General features: G+C 48.2%; 1 protein-coding gene across 1 annotated transcript in view; it reads right to left on the bottom strand.

Moving 5' to 3' along the window:
• Positions 1-13,531: 13,531 nt before the first annotated feature.
• LOC139761183 (uncharacterized) overlaps positions 13,532-24,632 on the bottom strand; it is an 86,336-nt gene continuing 75,235 nt past the window's right edge. Inside the window, exon 3 of the mRNA XM_071685574.1 lies at positions 13,532-13,845. Coding sequence (XP_071541675.1) covers positions 13,532-13,845 — 314 coding nt within the window. The remainder of the gene's footprint in view (positions 13,846-24,632) is intronic.

Below are 24,632 nucleotides of genomic sequence, written 5' to 3'. Positions count from 1 at the left end.
GTCTCGCAAGGAAGATGTTGAGGTCTGACCGCTCAACATCTCTCCACGTTCAGAGGAGCGAGAGAACATCAGTCAATGAAAGGGTGACAGAATCACCTCTCCAACGCCCGCAACATCCCTTACCACTCCAGATTCGACCGACTTAAGACAGACGTCTTTTAAGATGACCAAGTGTGGATACAAGGACGCTGAACGAGGACCAAGTCAGAGGGATCTTGTTTCTCCGCGAGAGGTCACCGAGCAGCCGCCACCACCGCCGCCGCTCGCAGCTAGGGAGTGGTTCATGATGCGAAGCCTCGGCCGGCTGACCCGAGTCGACCTTACTAATCAATGTGTCTTTATCAGTCAGAGTGACACGTCGCCGGGAAGGGTCGTCGACCCCCTGGACTCGCTGCGACGAGGTCTCCGGATATCAGGTGACACGACACAGTGTCGTTGACTTCGGCGTAAAGTCTGATTCGCGAGTGGGGGTTCGTGGACACCGTCAGCGCCTTCTGCTCCGTCCGAGAAGACTGGTAATGGGAAAATGGTGTACAGAGCCATCCTGACCAGAGGAAGTGGGCTCTGGGGAGGCTAGTGTGGAGCGTGGAGGGTCATCGAGGGTACATCTTCCCGACACTCCCTGCGGTCGGTAAATCTCTCTCTACCTCTCAAGACGGTACACAGTAGGCGGATGGCAGTCACCGACTAGAGGGGAGAGCGGGTTTATGTATGTCACCGGTACAACCTGCCTGGGTATCGGGGAGGGATAGCGACAGCTGCAAAGGATACCAGCAGCTTCAGTGCCTGTCGAGTACCATCTCTTCTGACCCTAGTGGCCGTATATAAGCCGCCTGCGGTGAGTGTGAGGCGCCGGCCTCGCCATTTTACCAGTTTCGTCGTGAGTACTAAGTAAGCCTCTCTCTCTCTCTCTCTCTCTCTCTCTCTCTCTCTCTCTCTCTCTCTCTCTCTCTCTCTCTCTCAAAAGCTCATCAATCTCATCTCGCGCTTGAGCATCATTTCCCTTCGCTACGGCACACTCGAGTCTCCTCCTCCCCGGATCCCTCCGCTATCTGAGCATCGCTCACCGTCCAGCAGCTCTCCCCTGTTTTGCATTCCTTCCTTCCAAACTCTTGGCAGTGTTCCTGCGTCTGGCGGCCCGCTACTGGTGCCTCGCCTACCACCAGTCCCCAGCGTCTAGGCTCCTTCATACTGCCTGATCCTTCTAGCTACATGGCACTCCTCCATCCTCCCTGGCCCATCCTAGCTACGTAGCACTCCATCCTCCCTGGCTCATCCGATCCATCTTAGTAGCTGTCCCTCCCTTTTGCTGTGGCGCTTCTTCTCCCTACCTAACACTTACTTTATAACCTTGCACCACCCACCCCATCACTCACCACACACCCCATCCTCTTGCTAGAAGGCAATCTGATGCTTCCCACAGTTTCTCTGCGGACACCAACCCTTCGTGAATTGACCAATAAGATACCTCCTTCATCCCTCGAACAGCTAAACTATGGAAATGTCTTCCTTCTTTTGTCTTTCGTTCTTCATATGTTTTCAAGAGTCAGCTTTCAGGACGCCTGCAGAGCCCAGATTAATTTCGTTTTCTTTCACTTTCTCTCACCCGAGATGGCCTTTGACTGGAGCATTGTTTGCCCGTGTCATGTTGGTCGCTGTATAAGAAAAACAATCCATCACTCCCTCTTGCTCTCTTGTCAATCTCCCTTGTTTTGTACCACTCCCTTCTGCTGTCTGATATCCTCCCTTGTTCTGTAACATTCCCTGTCTTTCTCTGGCAATCTCCCTTATTGTGTATCACTCCCTCCTGCTGTCTGACACCTTGCCTTGATTCATTTCACTCCCTTTTGCTGTCCCACACTCTCTCATGTTGTGCATTATCCTTCTTGCTGTCTGGCACACTCTTCTGCTGTGTATCATTCCTTCTTGCTGTTTGGTACTCTCTGCTGCAGGATAGCACCCCATCTTGTTGACTGAGACTCTACCTTGCAATGTCGCACTCCCTCTTGCTGTCTGGTCTCTCCCATGCAGTGGAAGACTCCCTCTTGCTGTCTGGAACTCTGTTTTACTTTCCAGTATTCCTTCATGCTGTCTACTACTCTCTCTTGCTGGGTACCTCCTCTCCTCTTACTGTCTGACACTCTCCCTTACTGTGTACCACTCCCTCTTGCTGTATGGAACTCTCTTCTGTAGTCTAGCATTCTCCCTTTGGCTGTCTGGTACTTCCTTTACCTGTTAAGCAATGTCTCTTACTGTCTGGTGAGCCATCCTTTTCTTTGGCGTTCCACCTTATAATCCCAGGGCTTCCATACCTTTTGATCTACATTATTCCTTCTTGCTTGCATGCGCCCCTTCTAATGGTAGGGTACACATACTTGCTTCTCTTTGCCGCCCCCCACTCTCTCTCTCTCTCTCTCTCTCTCTCTCTCTCTCTCTCTCTCTCTCTCTCTCTCTCTCTCTCTCACCTGCTATTCCTCCCTGTTGTATGGCTCTTAATTCCCCAACATAGCACAGTCTATCACCCTGCATCACAAAGACACGGCCCGACTGCATGGCATCCTCTGGCACCGTCCAGTGTCAGCCACCCTTCCTGCTCCTCCCCCTGGGGCACAGAGCGCTCTGTCCATGTCGACAGCCTCGGTTACAGACTGCGTTATGAACGCCGTCTCGTATATCATGAGCTGCCAGTGATTTGTGTGTTGACCATACCTGCCTGTTATACTTACTTGTTATACAGGATGTCGTGCCTGGGTATCCCCAGGTACCTTGGCTATACCTAAAGTGGACATATGTCGGTACGTCTCTGCGGCGACGCAGGCCCCTAAACCCCCAAACTCTTCCTCCACTCCATCATTGCGAGATCCGGGGTCCCTTTTTCAAAAAGAAAACGGTCTACTCATGAGCGAGGGACGAGCCTCGCACTGACTGACTGGAAGAGTCTCCAGTCGGATTGGAGTAACACTGATCATGGAAGAAGGAGAGGAGATCCGTAAAGCTTACCGATGGCGAAAGTATGACTAGCATCCCTTTAGGTGCGAACAACATATGGGCCGAAGAAACCCAAGTTTCCCTCCACGTCCTCATTCTGACAAGTCTAAGTTACAGTTCCCTAAACACGTACAGCCTGGTAAACTTGGGGCTCAGGTTGCCGACTCCTCCAACGAGGACGAAGAAGCTGGAGCCTTGACGAGCTTGGTATACTGAGAAGTACAATGTAGGCAGTCATGATGAACCTGGATACGACACCAGTGGACACCTAGATGAGACACGTACCTGAGGTAAAGCTTGTTATAGTCTAGTTGCTTCCGGATGTGCTGAAGACGGTCATTGTTCGAATTCTCCAGTCCACACGGAAGCTATGACAGGAAGGTAGTTTAGGTCAAACGCGCATTGTTAGAATTCTCCAATCCACGCATAAGTTATGACAGGTAGTTCAGGTCAAACGCGTCTCTTAATAGGCCTGGGGCAGATATGGTTGATGGCAGGGAGACGAGACAAGTGATCTCTCTATAGGAAGGGCGGCAGCTTATAGGATAAGCTCTCTACATTCCTGGTCGTCGTTTCTCCCCGTGCCAGGTGGAACGCTTGCTTCATCATCGTGAGGGCAACTTTCTGTAGGTGTTGTCGACGATGGGGGAGAGCCACAAAGTCTGAGAACGTGACGCCATGACTCGCCTTCATAAAAGGAACGAAATCCTCCAAAGGAATATAAAGAAAAGTTGCCTGTAAGGTGTCTCAGCTGTAGTGGGACCCACAGTGCTTGGTAGGTAGGTGGAATCAGCGGGTAGCAATACATCGACATATAAGGGATTGACAGGTGGGGTCCGGGGGAAACCGTGATGGTCCATGTCTCATCACAGAGGCAGGAATGGTATTCATGACACTCAGTAATACTCAGGACACCACAGCCACACCAGTATCTTTATACCGTCAGCAACATCCCCTCAGCACCGACGGCAGGCTAATGGGAATATGGTTTGTGGAGGGTATAGCACACAGTCTGTTGATCACGTGCAATGACAGAGGTTCCTCTGGTGTGGAGGGACCTCAGTGTGACGGACGGATTGTACCTCAATGTTACGGACGGACTGTACCTCAGTGTTACGGACGGACTGTACCTCAGTGTGACGGACGGACTGTATCTCATTGTTACGGACGGACTGTACCTCAATGTTACGGACGGACTGTACCTCAATGTAACGGACGGACTGTACCTCAATGTAACGGACGGACTGTACCTCAATGTTACGGACGGACTGTATCTCATTGTTACGGACGGACTGTACATCAATGTTACGGACGGACTGTACCTCAGTGTTACGGACGGACTGTACCTCAGTGTTACGGACGGACTGTACATCAATGTAACGGACGGACTGTACCTCAGTGTGACGGACGGACTGTACCTCAGTGTGACGGACGGACTGTATCTCATTGTTACGGACGGACTGTACATCAATGTTACGGACGGACTGTACCTCAGTGTTACGGACGGACTGTACCTCAATGTAACGGACGGACTGTACATCAATGTAACAGACGGATTGTACCTCAGTGTGACGGACGGACTGTACCTCAATGTTACGGACGGACTGTACCTCAGTGTGACGGACGGACTGTACCTAAATGTTACGGACGGACTGTACCTCAATGTGACGGACGGACTGTACCTCAATGTGACGGACGGACTGTACCTCAATGTAACGGACGGACTGTACCTCAATGTAACGGACTATACTTCAGTGTTACGGACGGACTGTACCTCACTGTAATGGACGGACTGTAGCTCAGTGTAACGGACTATACTTCAGTGTTGCGGATGGACTGGATCTCACTGCTGCTAATATAAAATCATTTTCCCGAAGGAAACTTCAAATGCCACAACAGCTCAGGTCTGGAGACATGACCTACTGTACAAATGGTCGCATCAGGTCAGCTCAGGTCAATTAGATTTGACATGTGGGCGAAACCACAGACCGCAGCATGCCACAGTAAGGTCAGCTCAAATACGCCATCAGGAAAGGAGAAGACGAAGACGAAGAAGAAGACGAAGACGAAAGAAGTCGTGTGAGTTACGTGTTCTCAAGTCTTATGTGTGAGTGAGGCACAAGGAAAAAAAAAAAAAGACAGCAACTTCGGCCAAAGGAGTGAAACCTGATTTCCACTGAAGTGCTGGAAGAGAGAGAGAGAGAGAGAGAGAGAGAGAGAGAGAGAGAGAGAGAGAGAGAGAGAGAGAGAGAGAGAACCTACCTACTTACATACGAGTATCTACGACGAGACATTACTGTGGTGTTAAGGCTACCGCGTAGTGCTCACCGCTTTTTTTTCTTTTTTCCCTTGCCTGTTGAATAATGAATACTGTTCCTCTCTGCCGCCCCGCACCTGCCACAAATGTCGACCTCAGCCACGCGTCTAATCTTCTGTCGCCACTCCATGTTTGCTCCTCAGTCCTCCAGGCATTCCGTGACAACAGCCTTGCAAAATCTTTTGTAGCGAGACACTCGTACATTTTTGCTCCGAGATGTATTTTGCTACGTTCCCAGGCACTGCCCCAGACCTGATCATTCTGTTATCTTCCTCCCTGAGAAGCTTTCAGATTTAAAACGTAATTCTTTTGTGTCCTTCTGCGTCTGTTGCTATGCATGTGCTCTCAGGTTTTTGTATTTTCTTTTCTAGACTGAGGGTGAAAGACATACGAGTGAGGAGAGGATGACATTGAGGATATATGTGTAAGAGGTGGAGGGGAAAAGGAGAATGAGGCGACCGAACTGGAATTGGAAGGATGGAAAGAAAAATATGTTTTTAGTTGGGGCCTGAGCATGCAGTAGGGTGAGCGGCAAGCACGGGACAGAGTAAATTGCAGCAACCTGTGGCGCTCATACACCAGGAGACACACCTGACCTATTTCGCCCACATAGACTGAAAGATACTGCTGACCATTGTCGACCATACACTGGACAACACAGCTGATCCATGCCGCCAATCAACTGCTCTCGTCTAACACGCTACAAATGGAAACACCCTCTGGTTTAACTGCAGTGGAAGTATCGGCCTGTTTCACCTCTCAGTTATTATGTCCATCTCTCTCCCTAAGAACCTGTCTGGCAAGAACCTGGAGGCCTGGTAGTGCGAGAGGCCTTTTATCAAGATCAGGGTCTATCAACACGACCAGTTCCCTATATCATAATGACCAACTCCCCACCTCATCACGATAAACTCCCCATATTATCACAACAAATTCCTCAGATTATCATGTCCAACTTCCCTGATCATTTCTACCAACTCTCCTTACCACCACACCCAGCTCCACGTATCATGGGACGACCTGCTGTCAGTAGACTGAACCAGGGCATACGAAACAGCCAAGGGGAAAACTACGGGAAGGTCTGTGTGGCCTGGATGTGGATACGGGGCTGTGGTTTCGGTGCATTACACATGACAGCTAGAGAATGGATGTGAACGTATGAGGCCTTTTCTTCGTATGTTCCTTGCAGTATTTCGCTAACAAGTATATATATATATATATATATATATATATATATATATATATATATATATATATATATATATATATATATATATATATAGGAGTGCAGAACTCCTCTACCTAATGTCCAAATAATTTGCTTTGCTTATGACCAGCTTCATATGCTTTCTTGATTAAGTTTTATTTGAAATGTACTCCATGGTCCTTTTTCACATGATAATTGTGCTGTGATGTGTAAACTTAGTTTTTCATCTTAAGTATGTAAGCCATTTGTCTGACCACTGCTGCCTTTTGTCTCATATTTCTGCAGTATTTTGATCTCCCTGTTACCCTGTGTGTGTGGGTATGTCTATGTGTGTGATGATTAGAATATGATAGTGTCTCTTTCTTCTTCAAATGGCCTCTGTTTCTCTTGAACTGGAGTGGCACCCCAACATTATTAAGATACAAGGTTCTATATATATATATATATATATATATATATATATATATATATATATATATAAGGGAGCGGGGGGCTGGAAATCCTCCCCTCTCGTTTTTTTATTTTTTTTTTTTTTTTTTTTTTTAATTTTCCAAAAGAAGGAACAGAGAAGAGGGCCAGGTGAGGATATTCCCTCAAAGGCCCAGTCCTCTGTTCTTAACGCTACCTCGCTATTGCGGGAAATAGCGAATAGTATGAAAAAAAAAAAAAAAAAAAATATATATATATATATATATATATATATATATATATATATATATATATATATATATATATATATATATCCTTGCTGGGGATAGGGGAGAAAGAATACTTCCCACGTATTCCCAGCGTGTCGTAGAAGGCGACTAAAAGGGAAGGGAGCGGGTGGGCTGGAAATCCTCCCCTCTCATTTCTAGTTTTCCTAAAGAAGGAACAGAGGAGGGGGGCCAAATGAGGATATTCCCTGAAAGGCTCGGCCCTCTGTTCTTAACGCTACCTCGCTAACGCGGGAAAGGGCGAATAGTATTAAAAAAAGAAAAATAAATATATATATATAACAGAGAGAGAGAGAGAGAGAGAGAGAGAGAGAGAGAGAGAGAGAGAGAGAGAGAGAGAGAGAGAGAGAGACTGACTGACTTCGCCACCCAAGTGTTGTGTGGGCAGCGTTGGCTGGGAAAGGTGTGAGACGCGACTCTTTAACACCGTGAAACTTTGATGAGTCGACCAGAGGTCAGTCACACGAGACCTATAACCCCGACCCCAAGGTCAAAGGTCAAACAAACGAGAACTCTCCCTCATCCCAAGGTCAGAGGCGAGTCGCACGAGACAGACTTCTCCCCAACTACGAGGTCAGAGGTCAGTCACAAGAGAAATATCCCCCCCCCCCCCTCCACCACTCTTCGAGGTCAAAAGGTCAGTCGCGCATGATCTATTCCCCACCCGAGGTCAGAGAAGTCAGTCATACGTGACCTTTTCCCATCCCAAGGTCAGTGAACCATTGCCTCATCCCAAGGTCAGTCAGGCGAAATCTGTTCCGCCACCCAGAGGTCAAAGGTCAGTCATACGAGACCTTTTCCCCCAACCCGAGTTCAAAGGTCAGTCACAAGGGACTTCTCACATTCCCATCCTGAAGTGAGAGGTCAGTTACACGCGACCTCTCCTATTACTCCCCTACCCCAAGGTCAAAGGTCGTTGTAACTCGACCTTTTCCCCATCCCTTCCCTACCCACAAGCAATAAGTCTAGAGCGTCAGTTTAAACTGTTCAATAGTTGGTGACTGGCTGGCTGTTCAACAGTTGGTGACTGGCTGGCAGGCTGTTCAACAGTCGGTGACTGACTGGCTGGCTGTTCAACAGTTGCTGACTGGCCGGCTGTTCAACAGTCGGTGACTGACTGGCTGGCTGTTCAACAGTCGGTGACTGGCTGGCTGGCAGGCTGTTCAAAAGTCGGTGACTGGCTGGTTGGCTGTTCAACAGTCGGTGACTGGTTGTTCGTCGGCCTCCAACGTTAAGGTCCAATGACAACCAACTGAACTACTTGTCCTGAAGGCCAGGCCAACGTGTTAAGTGTACATATGCATGGACGCAGCCTTTCAATGCCCACGGTCCCCTGGACCAGAGGCTTACATCCACAAAAAGAGACCGACTCCACCGCGTCGTTGCATGATCCACGAAGCTGGGTCTCTGGTCCCGACAGGAGGTGGTGATGATGGGAGAGATGGTGATGACGGGAGAGGTGTGGATGATAGGAGTGGTATGGGCGATGGGAGAGGTGTGAGTGATCGGAAAAGTGAGAATGAGTGAGTGAGTTGTGAGTGATAGGTATGGGTGACAGGACGAGTGTGGACGATGAGAGAGGAGGGGTATGGGTGATAGGATAGGTGAGGGTGATGGGTGAGGTGATGGAGGAAGTAAGTGATGGATGAGGGATGAATTATGAATCTGTGGTCCCTGACAATCTGAGGCGTTTTCCTCACACGCCCTTCGAACGACGTCGGATGTCACTCCCTAAAACGTCAGCCACAGCGTTGTACACCGGCGCCTCGAAGGTTATCAGGTGATGCGAGGCCGTGTGGAAACCTCAAGAGGCGGACGGGGGTTGATAAGAATCATGTGGAGAGAGGAGGGGTTCGTTATGGCACCGCTACGTGGATGAGGTCCTGGCCGTGGTGCCAGAAGGAAGCCTTCAAGGAACCTGGACACAAGAGACATTCTACAGAGAGACTGATACAGACCGAAGTCATACAACCCTGTGTTGTCTCGTCTCTTAACCTTGTATACATGAACCAAGTCTACACACACACACACACACGCACACACGCGCACACACACACACACACACACACACACACACACACACACAGGCCTCCTCCGTGCGGCGGTTACCATAACTGACCCTGAGTCAGAGGGGGACCTCCCCGCGTGGGTATGAATCCTGGCCGCGACATTCGGACCCACAGCTAGTCCTACCTGTTCATTCTTTCCTTGGGGCTGATCGATTACTGGATAACTGGCTTAGGGTGGCGTGTGTGTGTGTGTGTGTGTGTGTGTGTGTGTGTGTGTGTGTGTGTGTGTGTGTGTGTGTGTGTGACTCCTAACTGTGAATATTATTTGAGTGTTACGGGGAGAGAGTTTTACACTCGTGTTGCCCTGTACTCTTAACCTTTTATATATCTACCATGTCTTTACTCCTACGCAGACACACACACACACACACACACACACACACACACACACACCCTAGCCTAGGCCATATATATGTGTGTGTGTGTGTGTGTGTGTGTGTGTGTGTGTGTGTGTTGAAGCCTCCCACGCAGGGGTAGTGTCGGCTGGCCTCCACTCCGTATAGCCCACACCAAAGCGCAGCAGACCGGAGGACTTAAACTGAACCCCATCCTCTCGCCCTACTCAAAGTTCTGCCCATAAGGTCAGACGGACGGAAGGAGGACACACCTCACTCGTCACTGACCTTGACCTCTCACTCTCTGACCTTAGACACACAGGAATGACCATAGTCAAGGATCTGACGACTGTCTTTGTTATAGCTGGCCTAGTTCCCGACCAATTTACCTGTGACCTTGACCTCTGACCTCTCGACCTTAAAAGTTAGGTTAACGCCTGTGACCCCTTGACTTTAAAGCTATGTCATCGTTCGTGACCTCTTGACCTTAAGGCTGGGTCAACGCCCATGACATCAGTCTTTTGATTTTCTGACCTAAAAAAGATGGCAAAAAAGTATTGCAACTTTGACCTTATGATTCCGACCGTGAACTGGGTGATGGGAGAGATGGTGATGATGGGATAGATGGTGATGATGGGAGAGATGGTGATGATGGGAGAGATGGTGATGACAGGAGAGGTGTGGATGATAGAAGGGGTGTGGGCGATGGGAGAGGTGTGAGTGATCGGAAAAGCGAGAATGAGTGAGTGAGTTGTGAGTGATGGGATGGGTGACAGGACGAGTGTGGACGATGAGAGGGGTATGGGTGATAGGATAGGTGATGGGTGAGGTGTGAGGTGATGGAGGAAGTAAGTGATGGAGGAGTGATGAAATTATGAATCTATGGTCCCTGGCAATCACCACAAACATGCCCTCAACCATGGTCCCCTCACAATACCTGGGACTCCACCAGACTACCAAGAACAAAACCTTCCCACAAAGTATTACCTCAAAACTTTCCCACAAAGTGTTACCTCAAATATCCGTATGTCAAACTGAAACCCAAGATACAGGAGAATGACTCTGTGGCTGTACAGAGGACTGGCACACAGGAAACAAAGACTGGAATCACACATAAGGAGGGTGACAAGCGAAGTACTACCCCACAAGGCTTTCAGTCCTAGGACCCACTCGTTGTGTGGTTGCGTGATGCCAGCATCCTATGCATATATATATATTTATTTGAACACTGTATCCAGCAGCCAGTCAGGTGTTGCTACACTCACTCTGAACTCAGATGGAGAGACTTTATCGTATGTGCCTCGTATGGACCTACGTCCTTCGACAACCTATTTCTCGTATTTTCTGGATCCTCTACCCCATCGTGCCTCGCTGATGCAGTGGGTATTGTGTCCTCGACTCTTGGGTACAGTTTGCAACTGATTATTTACATTCCTTCATATATCTTCTCGTCTTTTGACTCCGTAAGCCTGATCAGCTGCTCAACATCCGACATTTCAATCCTGACAGATCTATAGACTAGCCTTGTACACAATGATTTCTTTCAAAGCTTCTCTCCTTCCTTCCTTCCTTCCTTCCTCATATTGAGAATTAGACTCATTCCTCTCTCTCTCTCTCTCTCTCTCTCTCTCTCTCTCTCTCTCTCTCTCTCTCTCTCTCTCTACTTGCACTATAGTAAAGTTACCTGTGAACTAACCCCGCCACTAGTGATCAGTATCAGTGGGAAAAGCAGGAACAGCCAATAGCAACAAGGACAACAACTAACAATGACAATGGTAGTTAGGACTGCACGAACAGAAGAGGAGGAGGAGGAGGAGGAGAGGGTGAGGAGGAGGAGGAGGAGGAGGAGAGGGTGAGGAGGAGGAGGAGGAGGAGGAGGAGGAGGAGGAGGAGGAGAGGGTGAGGAGGAAGAGAGGCGGAAGAAGAGAGGCGGGAGTAATGTTGGTAGCACTAGGTAGTTGCCATGGTTACCCCTGGGGGTACAGCACCCCCGCCCCCCCACTGTCGCACATCACACACCACACTTTTATATTCCTTGTATACATACACTCGTGTGTGCGTAAGTATACATACACTCGTGTGTGCGTATGTATACATACACTCGTGTGTGTGTGTGTGTGTGTGTGTGTGTGTGTGTGTGTGTGTGTGTGTGTACAGACACTCGTGTGTGTGTATGTTTACATCTGTATGCCATTCAACTATGTATACAGACACTCGTGTGTGCGCAGGTAACTCGTCACTCGTATGTATGTATATATGTATGCATACCGACATTCTCATGTGTGTGTATATACCACTGCATGCCGTACAACTATGCATACAGACACAGTGTATGTATAACTCTGTATGTCGTACAGTTATGTATAAAATCAGTCATGTATGTGTATACCTCTGAACGCCGTGCAAATACGTATACAGACACCTAATGTGTATATACAGTTGACCTCTGTATACAAATACAAGTGTGCATAAATTTGTTTTTTTTTTTTTTTTTTTTTTTCAATTTTCCAAAAGAAGGAACAGAGAATTGTGCCAGGTGAGGGTATTCCCTCAAAGGCCCAGTCCTCTGTTCTTAACGCTACTTCGCTAATGCGGGAAATGGCGAATAGTTTGAAAGAAAGAAAGATATATATATATATATATATATATATATATATATATATATATATATATACACACACATGGCATAAATATCTTTACACACATGTATAGCCTATTCGTCCACAAGCACACACATGGTAGCTAGCAATGGCAGGAGGAAGAAGAGGAAGTTACTGTGGATGAATTATTCCCGTAAGTCTGATGGTGCAAGCCTTAGGCACGACAGCACGACCCTTGGGTACCACGATATGACCCTTGAGCACGACGGCACGACCCTTGAGCACGACGGTACGACCCTTGAGCACGTCGGTACGACCCTTGAGCACGTCGGGATGATTTCTGCAGCATGATACGAGGATGACTGAACCTCGACGCAGATGATAAAATTCCCATAAAACATAAGTGTTGAACCCCGTGTCCTCAACCTTACTGGGTCAAGCCTAAGGCCTGGCCACCATATCGAACAGTCTTACCGTCGTGCTCAAGGGGTCGTACCGTCGTGCTGAACGGTCGCATCGTGGTGATGAAGATCATCATAAATCTTACCTTTTAAAACACTTCAAGAGTTTCGTGTCGAATATATATTCCAACACTACCATACTCCAATAAAGTCTTTCTCTGAGGCTACCACCACGTACCGTCAGCAACCACGTACCGTCAGCACGACTCTGGTGTACCACACAACACTTGTACCCTACTAAGTGATGGATCTACACATACATAGGGTCGACTAGGATCCGCATGCGAGTAGCAGCACTCATACAAAATTTGGCTTAGCTGATGAGTAAAGTAATGGATGACTCAATGCCACTCCTGAATTTCCTGAGACCATTACAGATCACTGGCGGTAGCTATGGATGACCTGGGGTCGTTATAGATGACTTCAGACTATTATAGATAGCTCAAGTGCTGTTGTGGATGACTTAAGATTACTTGCTGTAGATGGCTCAAGACCGTATTGGATGACTCTTGCATTGCTTTGGATCATTCAGACTGTTGTATGATGACCCTAAATTGTTATGGATGACTCAACTCCCACCATAGATGACTGAAGAGAGTCATGGATGACTCGAGGTCAGCAGTGGAAGACGAACGACTTGTTCTCACGTATGACCTCTGACACGATCGTTAAGAATACCCTACATCTATTAGGGGATCATCTTTACGCAGGCCAGTAACCACCTCTTTTTCAGTCGTACATCGCGCAAGATGTACAACCACTGACCGTACGACTTGATGGCAAGACGACTTCTTTGAGCTGGACGACGAATCGGAAAGGTACAGCTTAACAGAACTCCTCAAGCCTTGACGACACGATGGTACAAAGACTCACCCAGGTCTTCATCCTTGACGACTAGACAGCAATGCGACTCACCGAGTACCTTAAAGTTTAAGGACTTCAAAGGACTCACCGAGTACCTTAAGGACTTCAAAGGGCACGGGTACTCACCGAGTTCCTTGAGCTTATCGGACTTGGTGACTGGGTCATCGCAGCAGGGGAAGCCTCCCACCGTATAGAAGCAGAGTTTCTTGTTAAGGTAGAGGAACAGCACGAAGAGGAACACGACGAAGGCCGCCACCGCCCCGAGGAATGCTGTCGCCTCCACCGGCACTGTGGGTGGAGAGAGAGAAGGACGGGCCTGGTTAGTGAGTACTCGCTAAGTCAGTATAAGGGCGTTAAGAAACACACACACACACACGTAAACTCAAGACCTGATGGTCCGTGACGAGGTTATCTGCTGCAGGACAATGATGGGTACCTTACATAAATAATCTATAAAGATAAGTAAATCAAAAGGTTCCTCTCCACTCACCACTCCCTACGGCGTATCAGCCAGTAGGAAGGCAGAGATAACACACTGACATGGATGTCTTTTAAGAGAACATAAATAGAAGAGAATTTTGGATCTAATTTCAGCCAGCGGACTCTGAGGAGGCTGTATCGTAACCTGTAATCTGTAAAGAAAAACAGAGGCTGAAATAAATGCATATTACAGTGTCATTCTATAAGAGACTTGTTCATCGATAGCTGATATCGTAGAGGTATTTACCTTACGAAAATGTTTATATGTTGATGATCTTTGCCTAGAGAACGTCTCTCTCTCTCTCTTGTTTCTCAACTTCCTATCGTTACCTATCCACATAAACGTAAAGTGACTTCCGCTTCACATTGCCGACACATTTGATAAAACTAAAAACAATATCAAATCTCCTTGGTGTCTGAATCTTCTTATAAAAACATAATTTTAGCCCCTCGAGTCTTTCTTCATAACGTTTCTTTCACAAGGACGGAATTAGTTTTGTTCCTCTTCTTTGCACTGCATTTTCCTGTTTTTCGTCTTTGATAAATTAATGTGACCAGATTTCTTCGTCTTTGAGAAGTAATGTGACCAAAAATGATCAGCGTATTCTAAATGTGGTCTGACTATGGCCCTGGAAAGAATGTCTTTCATACACAAGACTAACTTCAGTATACACAGACTGGCAATACTTTCAGTATTCTATTCATGGCAATACTATTCACTGTATAGTCTGTATTTTCTCTCTATAAATATCAGCTTACTTAACATCCTTCAAATCGTGTTTAACATTATCATCATCAGAATGTATCACTTCGTCCACAATGAAGCCAATCTGCCAAGTGTGTATGCACTAAGCCAGTTCCTCTATATGTCTTTGAAACGAATATAATCTTCCTTTTGAGCTTCAGTTTTCTAATTTTGATCTCGAGAACTGACTGCTGACTCCTCTCTCCCCTCGTAAGAGACGATAAGAAATCTGGATCCTAGGAACGAGCCTTGTGGTACCCCATTTGTCAAGCAGATCCAGTCGTACGTGTCCCTGTGTGAGTCTCACCTCTCGTATAAACACCACTCTTGATTTTCCATTTGTCAACCAGTCAGCAATCAATGGACGTAAGTGGTATCCCTGTATATCTTAGTGATATAAACTTACGAAACTGTTTCTAATTCTATTTAAACGCTTTTTGAGAGGTTAAGTTGGCTAAACATGAGGTTATCTTTGCATTCTATTTCCTTATAATCAGGGGTGTATTTTCCATCTCCTCTTCTCGTAGATTGGTGTTCCATTCTCGAGCTTCCAGTCTTCAGTCACGCACTTTCCTACGCTATTTGTCGGCTTACTTCCTGGGGTATTCTACGAGAAAGAGATTAATAGCATTAAGTCATACCGTGGTGCTCAAGGGTTGTAACGTATTGTTGAACGGTCGTATCGTCATTTGCAAAACTTCCATGATGATTCTACTCTAAAGGAAACATAACGTATGACTTTCAAATCACAGTACATAGTTATCGTTTCCAGCGCAGCCAGAGGTTCCCTCACCAGCATGAGTGGCCTCCAGTACACAGCCAGAGGTTCCCTCACCAGCATGAGTGGCCTCCAGTACACAGCCAGAGCTTCCCTCACCAGCATGAGTGGCCTCCAGTACACAGCCAGAGGTTCCCTCACCAGCATGAGTGGCCTCCAGTACACAGCCAGAGGTTCCCTCACCAGCATGGGTGGCCTCCAGTACACAGCCAGAGGTCCCCTCACCAGCATGAGTGGCCTCCAGTACACAGCCAGAGGTTCCCTCACCAACATCGTTGGCCACATGTGCACAGCATAGTAATGGAGCATCGATCCCAAAAATCCGTTCCTGCTCAGAATTTGTTCACACCTCCCAACAGCCCAGATCCTGGGGGTCTGCGGGAGCGGTGACCCAGCTGTTGGCGGTCTCCTGAACCTCTATCAGGGAAACTGTTGGATGGCAGATGGGGCAAGGGTGGGCTGTGAGGTAGGCACCACCACCGCCACCACCACCACCACCAGTTCACTGACCTCCTCTTTCCATCCGTTCTCTTTAGGTGGCGGGAACTGTTGCTCTGTCTCATCACTCTTGGCCTCACACCATCACCTGATACTGTGTCCTTCTAATGGGTTCCTTTCGCGAGCCCCGCGGAGGTGGCAGTTTCTGAGTCTCGTTTCATTTCCTCCCACAGAGACGCCAGCAGAGTGTGCTAGAAGTTCCTTAGTTCAGTAAAGCTGGCAGACAGCCTTTCCAGGGCCGTGGCTTCTGTCTCTAGCAACGACAGAGATCGCAAGTGAAGAGTTCTAACAGTATGTGCCACAGCCTCACCCTTTTTCCCTCCAGCTAAGTAAACCTTCTCGTTTGATCCTGAAGAACCCTGGCCAGGCGACCGCACCCATTACGGGGAACATGGGTGACGACGAAGACTCGCTTCTTGCTCCCTTGTACCTGTGTTGAGGCAGGTATGCAGACCCCAGTACACTACAGGCCAGAGCTTCTCAGCGTCCACACACAAGATAATGCATCTTAAGACACGTAGAGCCAGCATTCCTTGACTGATATATGTTATCTTCTTCCAAGAAATGGAGAAAGCTTGACCTTACTTCAACTGGTTAGTTATCATATGACCAAAAGTATATGACATACTCTACAAATATGTGACTTGTATCGTGTACTATTTCAACGCTACAGTGACCTCAAAAACGGAGATGATAAACATTTGACATTTGGCTGAAGAGACAGACCCTCAATCTTTAGCCTCAGGTAAATGTAAATTACAAGTTAAAAAGACAAATGGGTGAACTTTTTCCTGGTGACCCAGACTGTGAAGAATGTGCTTATAACAGTTACCAAAGAAAAAAAAAAGTGACTACCCTTGAACCCGACGGTATGACCCTTGGGTGTGATGACCATGACCCACAGGTCAAGGTTGTCATAGGGATTAAAAGAAGTCGTTTTGTCATGCTCAAGGGTTTTAACGTCGTGCTCAGAGGTCTTAAGGTCGTGCTAAGGGGTTTTAACGTCGTGCTCAGGGGTCTTAAGGTCGTGCTAAGGGTCTTAAAGTCGTGCTCAGGGGTCGTACCGTTGTGCTCAAGAGTCGTACCATCGCGTTCAAGGGCTAACTTTCAACTACCACAGGACTATCCCCAAATCTGAAATACTGGTCCTCTCCCACCCCTGGTGTCATATCTTCCGCTTCCAAGGCCTAAATCCAACAAAGAGTCTCATCCTTGAACCCTTTTTAAGCTTCCAAACCCACCCTCTGAGTGTGCGACCATTTGGAGGTGTGCGTGTTGAGGATGTGCAAGAGTGACTGAAGCACTTCAAGCGCAACAACCTTCAATGTGTCACATTCTCAGTGTGTAACTTTGTATCGTGTGTCGTCCTTGAGTGTTTAAGATTTTAGTGTAGGAATGCACACAGCAGCAGACCAGTTGGATTATTTCGGGGCAATTTGTGTTGTTGGAAAACATCGCAACTTCAGACAACAGTGTGGTAAGAAAAGAAAGGCATACAGGCGATAAACCAAGAGATACCTGTATACTTCATATGTAACTAAGAAGGCTGAAAGACTATAATCAGTCGTGGACCTGAAGTAAAGTAACTGTCATGTCTCTTCTTCTATGGTATTGCTTTCAACCACTCTAATTAGTAAGTCATTCCACAACTTTACAATGCTGTTAAGATAAAAAAGGACTTTGCCTCCTCGGGAGCAAAACGTTCGCACACGAGTCTGTAGTCCCATAACGAGGAGTGAAATCAGAGGAGCCTGGCTGGCCTTGAGTAACTGCGAAGACGGGGAGAGAGAGCGTCAAAGGCCTCTGACATAGGGTAACAGCAGAGGTATGCGAGACACAGACTATTGATCTAAGGTACGTGTGAGGAGTACAGGGCACAGATATACGAACCAGTGGTTCAGGCAAGGAAAGAAGTGGGAACAAACAACTTCTTTCGGTGGAGAGCTAAGTTATGGAGGGAAATGGTGTAACAAGGCAGTGTATGACAAACGAGGGAGAGATGGGAGGCTGGGTATGGTGGAAAGTGTAGTGGGTACAGCATTGGTGGAGGGAAGGGAGGGTATATGTAGGTGGAGGGAAGCTTGAGTATATGTAGTTGGAGGGATAAGAGTATACGTAGGTGGAGAGATAAGAGCATACGTAAGTGGAGGGAAGCTTGGGTATGCGTAGGTGAAGGGAAGCTAGGGTAAGTTGGAGGGGGTAAGAGAGGGTACGAAGGTGGAGGGAAGATAGGTATGTATGTGGAGGGAAAATAGGGTAAGTTGGAGGAGGGAAGATAGGGTAAGTTGGAGAAGGAAAGACGATATGCGATAGTGGAGGTAAGGTATGGGATTGGCAGGAGGAGGGTAGCGAGGATATACCTTGAGGTGACGAAGCTAAGACCGAAGTAGAAGGAGAGGAAACTAGGATATACGAAGAAGTTAGGATTTACGTCGGGGAAGGAGGATTGTATATATGTGTGTGGGGGAGCTAGGAGATACATGGAGGGAGAGAAGCTAAGATATATGGGAAGTGGGAAGATAGGAGACAGGTGGAGGGAAGGAAACTAAAATATATGCAGGAGGAAGGAAACTAGATTACACAAGGAGGGAGAGGAAGCTAGGATATACATAGTGGGACGGAAGCTAGCATATACATACGGGGTGGATATAATCAGAGGGAAGGAAGATTGGGTATAACGAAGTGTATGGGAAGAGCCGGATAAAACATCTGATAGTTTATAACGAGGTTACCTGCTGGGTGAGAGTAACAGTATCATATAGTCATAGTCTATATAGAAGGAGACAGGAAAGGTAAAGGAGGGAGCGAGGACTGGATAAGAAGGATGGAATGTTCGATAAAACACGGTGGAGAGAGGGGTGTGACTATAGAGAAGGAAAGCCAGATATAAGAAGATGGCGTGAAACAATCATCAAACCGCCGAAGGAAAACGAGCCATCACATTAGTGGGAGGGAAGAACGTCTACAAGAAAGGCAGAGAGACCCCAAACTTGACCAGGGCAGACAGTCACTACAAGACCCTCGTATATTTCGACAGCGAGTGCCTGGTTCCGTCAGCTGTAGGGGGCAGCAAGTGGCCTCTTGGCCTCGACGACTTTAAACTACGAGGACCAAGTGTCACGACCCTCGACTTCAATCCATCTCGTACCCTTGTCCTCAGCACAGTATGTCTCGTGGAGTGTCGCCGAGACCCCACACTCTCCTCCCAAAGTTAAATCTTAAAATTGAAAAGAAAAAACGATCTGTTTTTATTCCTCGCTGGCTTCTTAGTCTTGTTATATTTCTCGCAGACTTTTGTCTTGCTCGGCCGTTCCTCCTAACCTGCCTCCCACGCCTTTTGCTGACGATATGTTTGCGAGGCACTAGTCTCCCCAACACCAGCATCTCTCACTACCGTCTCTCAGCAGCTTTTCTCATCCCTATGTCTCCTAGCCTCTTTCTCCAACGCTGTCTCCCCCACCAGCTCTTCCCACCGCTGTGTCTCCCAGCCTCTTTCTCCAACACTGTCTCTCCCACCAGCTCATTCCCACCATCCCTAATGTCTCCCAGCCTCTTCCATCGTCTGCCTCCCACCATGACCTCCCAACGGAGCCTCTCTCAAAGGTGTCCTTCTAGTCGCTGGCTGGCTGGCTGGCTGGCTGGCTGGCTGGTTGGCTGGCTAGCTGGCTGGCTGGTTGGCTGGCTAGCTGGCTGGATCCCCCCAACCACACCCAACCCCATCACCGGCTGTATCCTGACACACCGCGAACAATTACGTCACTCCAGCACCGGATCCCTTCCTAGGTCCTGGGAGAAGGAGGTCAAGCCCGGTGTTAACCACCACCAGGAGGTCTCCTTGCGTCCTCCAGGGACAACGCTCCTCCCCTCGGCCTCGCCTGCAGCAGCAGCTGATCCAGCGACGTCTGATCCAGCGACGTCTGATCCAGCGACGTCTGAGTGAGTCATGCTGGCGTAGCCTGCATCCTGGCCATGATAGCTTCAAGACTGAAGTGATCGCTATTTTCCACATCTGGGTCATTCCCAGTCCAAGGTGTGGATCGTTCCCGTTTCAAGGCTCGGCCAATTTGAATTCCGAGGTTCAACTCATTCCCATTCCCGTTTCTTGGCCATTGCTGTTCCAAGGTGCGGGGTGATTCTCGTTCCAAGGTGTGAGGGATAATTCCCGTTCCAAGGTGAGGGATAATTCCCGTTCCAAGGTGAGGGATAATTCCCGTTCCAAGGTGAGGTATAATTCCCGTTCCAAGATGCGGGGTAATTCCCGTTCCAAGGTGAGGTATAATTCCCGTTCCAAGGTGAGGTATAATTCCCGTTCCAAGGTGAGGTATAATTCCCGTTCCAAGGTGAGGGATAATTCCCGTTCCAAGGTGAGGGATAATTCCCGTTCCAAGGTGAGGTATAATTCCCGTTCCAAGGTGAGGTATAATTCCCGTTCCAAGGTGAGGGATAATTCCCGTTCCAAGATGCGGGGTAATTCCCGTTTACAAGATCCGGTTCATTCCACCTTCGAGTCCCGACCATTCCCGCTCCCAAGGTCTCTGTCAACCCCCCCCCCCCCCCCACACACACACACACAGACACACACACACACACACACACACACGGTCGTCCGCGCGCCTCGCTCGTCTGGCTGGCGGCGACCTGAGCGACGCGACCTACAAACACGCGGGCGGACTTCCGCTCAAGCCCAGGACCAACCACCCGCCCGCCCGCCCGCCCGCCCGCCCGGCCACCATCCCCTCACCACCACCACCACCACCACCACTCCCTCTCTCTCTCCCCCTTGCTCAGGGCCGCTTCACCACCACATCACCATCAGAGTGATCTAACCACACCGCTAGGCTCAACGCGCTGATCCTCTGCACTTCACTGGTACCTCACTTCACTATCAGGTTCACTATACTTCACTAGCACGATCACTTAGCTTCACCATCACTCTCCCGCGTCCTCTTGTCCCGACCAGTACCGCAGTACCCTCCTCAGCACACGGACGTGGGAGGTTGGGAGGTCATGGGGACGACCAGTAACACAAGACCTGTTGGACTATGACGAGGTTATCCGCTCGAGAGAAGTATATAGATGGAGACATCATGATAGGAAAGCAAAAGGCTCCTCCCCATTCACCACTACAGACGGACACTGGATGGTGAAGTCGAAGGCTTCCTCCCACCCAACATTATAGATGGGCACAGGAAAGTAAAGCAAAAGGCTCCTCCCCACCCACTACTATAGATGGAGACAAGATCGTGAAGTAGAAAACTCCTCCCCACCCACTGCTATAGATGGAGACAAGATAGTGAAGCAGAAGGCTCCTCCCCACCTACTACTATAGACGGACACAAGATATTAAGGCAAAAGACTCCAGTCCATTGAGTTAAATGACCACACAATTCCTGTGGAGATCCTTGAAGGAAGTGCCTACGACTAGGGCATTTCCTTTGCCTCCTGCGGCAGCATCAGCTTCCATGTTTTGTAAGAACTCTGGGTGTCTAAGCTCTCGGCCTTCACCCCGATGTTCCAAGGCAGGTAGCCCAAACTAGTATAGCCATCCTTCAAGGTGGATTGTACATGCTGACAGTCGTCCTCCAAGGTGCGCTGGACATACTGACAGTCCTCCTCCAAGGTGGGTTATACATACTGACAGTCCACCTCCAAGGTGAGTTATACATACTGACAGTCCATCTCCAAGGTGGGTTATACATACTGACACTCCACCTCCAAGATGGGCGGTACATACTGACAGTCCCACTCCAAGGGAGGTTATACATACTGACAGTCCCACTCCAAGGGAGGTTATACATACTGACAGTCCACCTCCAAGATTCTAAGCTGGCTGGGGATTCGACAGTTCAAACATCTTCCACCTGACACTGAACATGGTCTCCCAGACAGCCAATATGTTGTCATCCCCGGTAGCTACATGTATCGTCTCTCTCTCTCTCTCTCTCTCTCTCTCTCTCTCTCTCTCTCTCTCTCTATCTATCTATCTATCTATCTATCTATCTATTCCCTCTAAAGTCCGCCAGGGGGACGGGAGACTTCCACCGTCAGCGCCTTCAAAGTCAAACTCTCATCTAATTTAGTCTTCATTGAGGAAACTGGGCCACGCTGACGCCTTATTGATCCTTCCTTCCTTCCTTCCTTCCCTCTCCCGACCCCACCTTGTATTGCCTCTACTTCCTGCTAGTCTTCCTCTCCTTCCTGCTAGTCTTCCTCTCCTTCCTACTAGTCTTCCTCTCCCTCCTGCTAGTCTTCCTCTACTTCCTTCTAGTCTTCCTCTACGTCCTGCTAGTCTTCCTCTCCCTCCTGCTAGTCTTCCTCTACTTCCTTCTAGTCTTCCTCTACGTCCTGCTAGTCTTCCTCTCCCTCCTGCTAGTCTTCCTCTACTTCCTTCTAGTCTTCCTATTCTTCCTTGTAAGTCTCCCATACTTCCTGTTAGTCTCCCTCTCCTTCCTGCTAGTCTTCCTCTACTTCCTGCTAGTCTTCCTCTCCTTCCTTGTAGTCTTCCTCTTCTTCCTGTATTATGTCCTCCCCAGTCCGTTGGGCGGCGACAACCCACGCAGGAACTTCCAACCTTTCAAATTTATATTCCTCTTTCGTTTATCTTTCTCCTGTCACTTCTACTTCCTGCAGACATCATTCACGTTAACATCCTTGCTCCTCGTCACCTTCCTCTTTATCTCATCACTCTTCTTCTTCTCTCTTCCTTTGCATCTTATCATTTTCTCTTCGTTTCTCTCTTATACCTCCAATCTCTTATTTTCTTCCCATCTCAAAGCAATCTTTTCTCTCTACTTCCTCCTCACACTATCAGACGAACGGGACCAGCCTGGGCCCCTTCATGAGACCGGTGCCTGGCGAGCTTGAAGACCCCCCTCCTGTTATCAGCCGTGTCCTGTGTTAGCATCAGCCACCTCGTGTTATCAGGGTGTGTGCCGCTGAGAGAACCACCACCTCCGCTCTCACCTGCGCAGACGTGACGAGGGAACCGTCGGTCCGCGCACCTCACCCTCCACTTCAACCTGCTGCTCTCTTGTTTACGTCACACAACCCTCACTCATGCCGCCTCCTCCTCCTCCTCCTCCTTCTCCCACCTCAACCTTTTCCCCTCCCACCTCCACCTGAGAGCTACCTCCTGCACTGCCTAGTCTCTGCATAAGGCCCTTTGATAAGGTGTATAACATCGCACTGCTGCTGCTCCTGCAGCTATGGAAAAGTCAGTGTGAGCGGAGGGATGAGAATAAGGAGGTTACGATTAAACAAACCGTAAGTACATCTCTCCCAGCACCTGTGGCAGGTCTCGACCATCCTCCTGTCCACCACAGATCACATCCCAGGCACAGAGTAGGGTGTACTTTCTCATCTTCTTCGCCTGCCAAGCGTCCACACGTGCACCTAACTCCCTTGCTGATAATTAGGTTTAATGGAAAAAGAACAAAAGAGGATGATATTCCGAAACTGGCATAGGTACTTTCAAAGGCGCATGCATTCTGAAACATCGAGAGTAGGATACACATGAACAGACAGATGCATTGCTGACTGGAGATGTTCATGACCTGGTTCGCCTTTTTCGCTACTGCTCTGCAAACCTCTTTATTCAGAAATCATAACAACCCAAGTTACTAGTATACAAAGAACCTAAATAAACGAGTTACCAAACCACAGAAGGCCTAAAGAAACGAGTTACCAATCCACAGAAAGCCTAAAGTTACAAAACCACAAAAATCCTAAAGAAACAAGTTACCAAACCAGAGAAAGCCTATGAAACAGCAAATAATCATCAGTAACCACAAAGTGTTATTTCCCCAAGACACATCTTGTATATATAAGCCAGGCCGTGACGTCAATATAATGTCAGACATCTTAGGCCAGGCGACCTGCTGCATGACAACATTACAGATACACGTATTTCAGGAAAAAAAGTCCGACGGAAATACAATATTGTTGTAGGTACAGTCGCCGACACAAATCTCTTCCGTTCGTTCGTCTGTACGGTAACGGAACACGTCAAAAAAAAAACACCACAGAAACGTATCTGTCTGATAAATTGGCAGTAGATAAGTATGCGTAAGGCTGGGCTGTTCCTTGTTACGCTAAACTACTGATAAGTCACGTCACACTGATAGAGATGTACTAATCTTCTTATCATCTGATTCAAGGATTTGAGTGGAACATCAAGGTGGCCAGATGTGGCTGGTCAACTACCCCACAAGGTTGTACCTGCTGGTCATGGCGTTCCTCAGCGCCCAGGCAGGTCTATACCTACCCTCCGCCAGGAAGTGTTACAGGTTTACCCTATGTGTCAGATGTGAGGCATCACTAGCAAGGCTTGGGGATTTACCCCTGCAAGGCTGTAGTACATCGTGTGTTAACGATAAGGGTCACAATCTCGTTGAAGAACTTTACATTCCAAACGAATCTATCGTTGCCCTGCTACTGGCAGGAGCGCAGCCTTAAAGCTGCAGAAGCCCCCTTCACAGAGGAGTGTCCTGGGAGTTGTACAATACACTAATAATAACAACAACAGTGAATAAAACTTGGCATATATATAGCAAAATACCTGTCCTGGACAGACAG

This window comes from Panulirus ornatus, chromosome 1 (assembly GCF_036320965.1).
Source record: "Panulirus ornatus isolate Po-2019 chromosome 1, ASM3632096v1, whole genome shotgun sequence".
Taxonomy (NCBI): Eukaryota; Metazoa; Arthropoda; class Malacostraca; order Decapoda; family Palinuridae; genus Panulirus; species Panulirus ornatus.
Note: the sequence above shows the minus strand (reverse complement) of the source record. Positions and strands in the feature narration are given on the sequence as shown.